Source organism: Echinococcus granulosus (assembly GCF_000524195.1).
Source record: "Echinococcus granulosus chromosome Unknown EG_S00003, whole genome shotgun sequence".
NCBI classification, from domain to species: domain Eukaryota; kingdom Metazoa; phylum Platyhelminthes; class Cestoda; order Cyclophyllidea; family Taeniidae; genus Echinococcus; species Echinococcus granulosus.
In genome coordinates, this window is record NW_020170383.1 from 1,358,942 (window position 1) to 1,365,073 (window position 6,132).

The following is a 6,132-nucleotide window of genomic DNA, read 5'->3' on the forward strand; positions in this document are numbered from 1 at the left end:
GTGGCAGAAATCATAATACAGAAATATTTTGAGATTTTAGCTTAGTATTGCTAAAAATTAAGAATGTATTGCCGAAACAATAAATGACGAAAACTTCCATGGCTAAATTACACACATAGCTATGCTGTTTACAACAAATACACAATTGAGGAAGTTGGGAAAATGCAGATCCTCTTAAAAAGCGTATAGTTACATGTAGATTTTGAAGTTAAATTGAATCAAATTAATTTTTACTTAATAAACTACTCCAAAACACACATTACAATGGATAACCCTGATAATTGGCGGAAAATTTAAAATTAATTTGACAAATTACTAAAAGAAAGACAGTGGAACAAAACCCACTCACTAAAACACAACTTTGACAGCACTGTAGCAAGAAATGAAGAGATTGTAACTATATTAAAGACATTGCGTGGAATCCCCAAGGATACTGGTAACCTCAAAAGGTACATAGGACTAATCATTCAGGCGTTTATTCAAACATAACAGCAGATAAGTAAGTGATAACACTGAGAAACGACAAAGTGCACCTCACAATAGCAGAAACTGCCATGATAAAAGGCACGCACCACAGAGAAAGTGGACTGCAATAGTTTTAGTCATCTCATAATGAAAGAATACCAATTCGGGCCAAAATACACATCAACCCTTCCACCTCTTGCGGACACTTAGCACAAACTAGTCCCTGCGATCATGACAGCAGTGGTATTAAATAATTTCCTTTCAGTTTTTAGATAAAACAACCTAAAATCAAGTACCAAAAGCAGAAAGTGGTTAATTCAAATGATAAGAAATGCATACAGTAAGTAAATTCTAGTACTTCGCATCGCTCAAACTCTCTTCACACACCTCGAACATATTTGAGTCTTTCCAGTCGCACAAAGCACGGAGAAATTGACTTCGCATTTCAATTCTATTTTACTATAGGCATTTTTTTCAACGACCTACTAATCTCAAATTAATCAATGGGGTTAGGATTAAAAAAGCTTCATTTGATCAAGTTTATGAACAAAATATGAAATATTAATGTCGGATTAAATAAAAAAAATATCTGCGACATATCAAACTGAAAAATTAGCTGTGAGGGGTAGATTTTTTGGGGAACCTGATTTTAGAAAATAGTCAAAATTTGAAGCAGTACTGTTGCTAAAATACAATTACAAATAAACCAAAGGTTCACTACGCGTGAAATAGGCCCTGCCCGTCCACACCCATTTGTGCAAATGAGTTTGTGGTGCTTGTCATACCGCCACATCTACCGAACGGAAGCACACGCGTAGATCGGTCATGCGGATGGGGCAATAGGACTACGCACGAGGGATAGACGTTTCCTCAATCTTAGCGGACGCCAAGACACTCTAGATTGTGGAGAACTCAAGCATGGATACATGATTTTGGTAGACACGATCTGAGTAATGGCCACCTCCATGCAAGTTTTTTACCACAAACTCACATCTGTCAAAACTGGCTGCCTCCATTGTTTACGTTTTGAGTTGATGAACAACGGTCACTTCGCCAATATGGCTCTCACCATTAACCCCCTGTAAGATCGGTCGCGCACCCGGCTGTGGGTTTCCCGATTCCTTGTAATTTCCGTGAGATCGGAACCACAACAAATTATATGAAAGTAATTCCCCACTTGTTCCGTGTTCTGATCACGTTGTTTAAGTTGGTTGGACCAAGTCGATGCCGCTGATTCAAACAGCCAGCAACAGCAGCAAAACCTGGGTATTATTTGACCTTCCAGCCGCTCGTAGTCTTCGCCTCGCCATACGTTGGCCAAACAATCCCGACCACTACCAAACGAATCTGCAAACCTTTGGCCTGTCCAATCCCCGAGTATGGTTCACACAGACCAAGTCGTACTTACACTGCATGTTCTCGTGTATTCTTATGCCATTTTCTTATATTTGGTCGTGCTGCACACACTGAATGCAGCAGCGATGCCGGGTAAGTGCTCTTCTCCCCACCCCCACGACCTTTTGACCTCCCTGTATGCAAAATCTATTTCCTCCAGAATTGACTTAACCTACTCATACCACCAAATTCCTATGGTAAAAGAAGACATTCCCAAAACGGTCATCACAAATCCTTTCGGCATGTTTGAACTTGTACGCATGGCAACGTGAACTCTGTAATGCCGAGCAGACATTTCAAGAGTTCAACGACCAAGTAATCCGAGGGCCATTATTCGTTTTTGCACACATTGGTGATAGTACCACAGACCACAAATACCCTTTGCGCACCCTCTTCGGATGCCCTAAACCATACGGATAACGATTAAAGCTAAGGTGCCTGTTAGGAGTGAAATCACTTAATTTCATCAGGTACAATACTTATTTTTTGGCATTAATCTCCTACTGATGTCTGCCATCAAGAATTATCCACTTCCCATTTCTTACCGTCAACTCTGCCAATTTCTCGGCCTCGTCAACTTTAACCGTTTCATTACTCACTCTACTGAACGAATGCAACCACTTGAACAAGGGAACTCAGCGTCTGGAACTCAACGATGAGGCAACCAAGACGTTTGACTCTTGAAGAACTGTCTTAACCAAATTGACATCACTGACTCACTTCTCCACTGCTACTACCGAAACTATTCTTTGTGTTGGATGCCTCATAAGAAGCTGTAGGCGTAGCGCTGCGACAGATCGTGAACGTCAACGTCCTCAACCAGACCAAACACGGTACAGTGGCTTTGGAAGAGAACCGCTAGGGGGTCTACTTCAAGACCAAATACCTTAAACACCTTGAATGTCATCTCCTTACGCTGCATACAGGTCACAAGCCTCTGACGTACGCACTACATGCCGCGTCAGATCTCGAGTCATCAAGAGAAATGAGATAGTTAGATTATTCCTCTAAGTTTACTACAGACTTATTTCGAGAGAAACTAGAACGTCGTTACAAACGCAGTCCCGTATTGGGTCACACCACTTAGAGCAAAACACTCATGATTCAGAAGTACTGACTCAAGCCTGATGTTTTAAACTTCGACTGAACAAAATGCGACAACAGACATTTCTTCAGTTCTGTGAATGTTCCTTTGTTTAGAGGGGCAAAACAATTACTTGTGACGCCACCATTGGTAAACGCCAACTTTTTGTCCGAAGTCATCATTCCTATGTCGCAACATCTTTGATGGTTACCGTACACTGTCACACTCCAGCATCCGCGTCATCTCGCAAATCATCTGCAATTGATTCCTTTGACCAAAATACAGAAAGACGCAAGACAATGGGCAAAGTTCTGGATCCCCTAACAATAGAGAAAAATACATCCCCAGATTAAATCTGCTCCCAGTACATATCCCCACTCAATGCACGTTTTAAACTCATCCACCTGGATACTGCTAAGCTTCTCCCCCCTTTCAACGGATTTGCCTATATATTGGCTTGCATCGACCGTTTCACATGTCTGCCGGAGACGATTCTCGAGGAGGATACATTTTTGCCGTTGGTCCAACCGCTAGTAGTCTGCAGCTCGCAGTTTACACCTGTATTATTTAGAGACAACGTTTGCTTGCCATCCTGTCACCAACAGCCTTGTCAAACCCTTTCATCTTCAACCTAAAGCCGCTATTATGGTCAACTCTGGTGTGCGATCTTACTCGAAATCCGCTTCATGGTGAGAGAGGATGTCGCTTGTTCTCCCTTTGCTGCCCCTATGGTGCTACGCTCCGCCTTCCCGGTGAAATGGTCAATGATGTTGACTCCGCTTCGTATCTATCCTAACTCAAACGTCACACATCCCTCCCCCAATATGTTCAATAAACCCTCGCTAATCCGCCCGATTTTCTTTAGTTTTTAACCGTGTCTGTAAGAGTTGATGCAATTCAGTGTTCTTTCCGTCCATTCTAAAGTGGAACGACAATGGCAAGTAGTTTAACACTGACCGCAAAGGCAAGTTTAAAATTGCCTATGTAGGCTATTTTTGCTCTACTCCTTCCATACCTGTGTTACTAATCCGACCCGAGTTCCTCCTGCATATACACAAACAAAACCCACTCCCGCACAAACAGATGCACGATTGTCTGGTCCGATCACACCGACAACTATACTACGTACACATGTCGGACGCGCTATCAGATGCCTAGTAAGCCTCGCGAATTCAACTTTGTTGCGTGAACCTTCACTGACCATCCTAGCCTCGGTATGACGCCCTAAGAGGGGAGACTGTGATCATTACACTACCATATCTGCTGATCAATCGTGCTGATTAAGCAACACGACCGTGCATAGGGTTCAAAAGTTTTCTCAGTCCCGGCAAAAAGTCGAGACTTCTAAATTTTGAATGACTCGAGCAAGACTACAAGACTAAAATGCATTGTGAACACACGGCAGCCATGCTATTGTTGCAACCACAAGTTTTGGTAAACATATGTAAAACTTGAACTTTTTGAAAGTTCTTAGTCTTTTACACCCAAAAAGTAACGGAAGTTAAGCCTTCCGGTAGTAATTGATGCCTTGTTACGGTCGTAATAAGTGTTAAGCGGGTGGAGATACCAGCTCGTCAAATAATTGCCACAGATGAATATGCGACCAAAGATGTGATGCAGTAGACGGGGAAACTTCCAGCAAGGAATCGGTGTAAGACAATACACATGGGGCGTTACTCACCTTAAGCAAGTAGTGGATGTCATTCATTACAGCTGCGGAGAAAGGATGAAGCATCGCAAGGGCGAATTTTCTATGGGACAGCAGACGTGGAATTAGGTATTTTTTGGCGCGAAGGCCGATTGTCTGTTGCTGCGATGTTCGATGTGAGGGAGAAGGGAAATCGATTTCTAGGGTTGGGATGTCTGGAGCGGTGGAGACGGCGGTGGCTAGGGAGGGACGGTGGTTGGTGCGCAGACTGAGGCTCTCATAATTTTTTTCATGGTAGTCGAAAACGCTTTCGGTTTTGGGCGATGAGTGATCACGTGGTAGCTCGACACTCTTTGTGGATGGTGGGGCTGGAGATTTTCCATGCGGTCTACCTGAGATAACCATTGAAATCAAGTGATCTGAAATAGGAGTATCGAAAACAAGTGCACAAAATCCCACAATTAAAAAACAAACACCATAGTGTGCCAAGTGGGACTTGGAGAAATGTGAAATAAAGGAAGAACAAACCGAAAACCAAACAGGATTAACATTTATATTGGACAAATCAGGTCTATAACCAAGTACATATTCGTGTTGTCAAAACGAAAAGTATACGAGCGGTCGGTAAACCAATGCAAACCAACTCATCAAAAAAAGTTGTGTAGGCTTAAAAGTACATAATTTAAGACAACGCCTTTGATTAAATGGAAATAGGCGGTAGACAAACCAAATGACACGATGACTATCTAAAATCAATGCGATAAGGGAGTACAAAACGTGTCTATTCAACATTACACGTTATTTGTGCAAAAGCATCGCAGATGATAAGAAATCAAAACGTTGGATAACTGTCTATAGGGAGACAAAATAGTGGCGCAAACCTTTGCTTGAACAAAATAGACGCTGCATCCCACTGTAAACTACACATAAGTGGGAGGAGTTTTGGCGTACAAGAATCAAATACCGTTAAACCATAAAACACACGCGAGATCTGAGTTCGGATATAAACAACTAGTTATTCAACAGGTACAAAACACTTTCTTGTAATATAAAGCATTAACAAAACTGGGCGATATATGACCGCAACTATATTAAAAAGTGCAGTAACACCTAAACAGCAAACTACACCTGAGTGCCGGCCGCATTCAAAGGAGCTCAACCGTGATTGTGCTATTGAACATTGCCTAGGGTAATTTCATATATTTACCAAAATTTGTCAAAAAACCCCTAACTATCTTATTTGATTTACAATCCCATACATTCAAGGTTAACATTCGAAAAATGCTGCCATCGTTCTTCCATTTAATTTACTGAAACATTATTGAATCAGACAAGTATGCGGTTGAAATTCCCAACATTATGAGGTACCCATTTATTCTACAGGTTTGTAGATTAATGGTTGAGTTGACAACACTTCCAATCTGCAATACCGTATCCGGGGTGTTAAAAAACCTGCATCAATTAATGCACATAGGATATTCTTGCATTCTTTTATAACGCAAAATGGAGCTCACTGTCGTGTAATACGTCGGTTGGTTTA

General features: G+C 41.7%; 1 protein-coding gene across 1 annotated transcript in view; it reads right to left on the reverse strand. All coding sequences in view use genetic code 11, as the record gives it.

Annotated features, from left to right (window-relative positions):
* The window catches only part of EGR_00834 (hypothetical protein), a gene marked incomplete at both ends in the record, with an annotated part of 8,898 nt that extends 3,161 nt beyond the window's left edge, over positions 1-5,737 (reverse strand). The window contains 3 exons of the mRNA XM_024490083.1: positions 3,617-3,731; positions 4,626-4,984; positions 5,719-5,737. Coding sequence (XP_024355486.1) covers positions 3,617-3,731; positions 4,626-4,984; positions 5,719-5,737 — 493 coding nt within the window. The remainder of the gene's footprint in view (positions 1-3,616; positions 3,732-4,625; positions 4,985-5,718) is intronic.
* Positions 5,738-6,132: the final 395 nt, after the last annotated feature.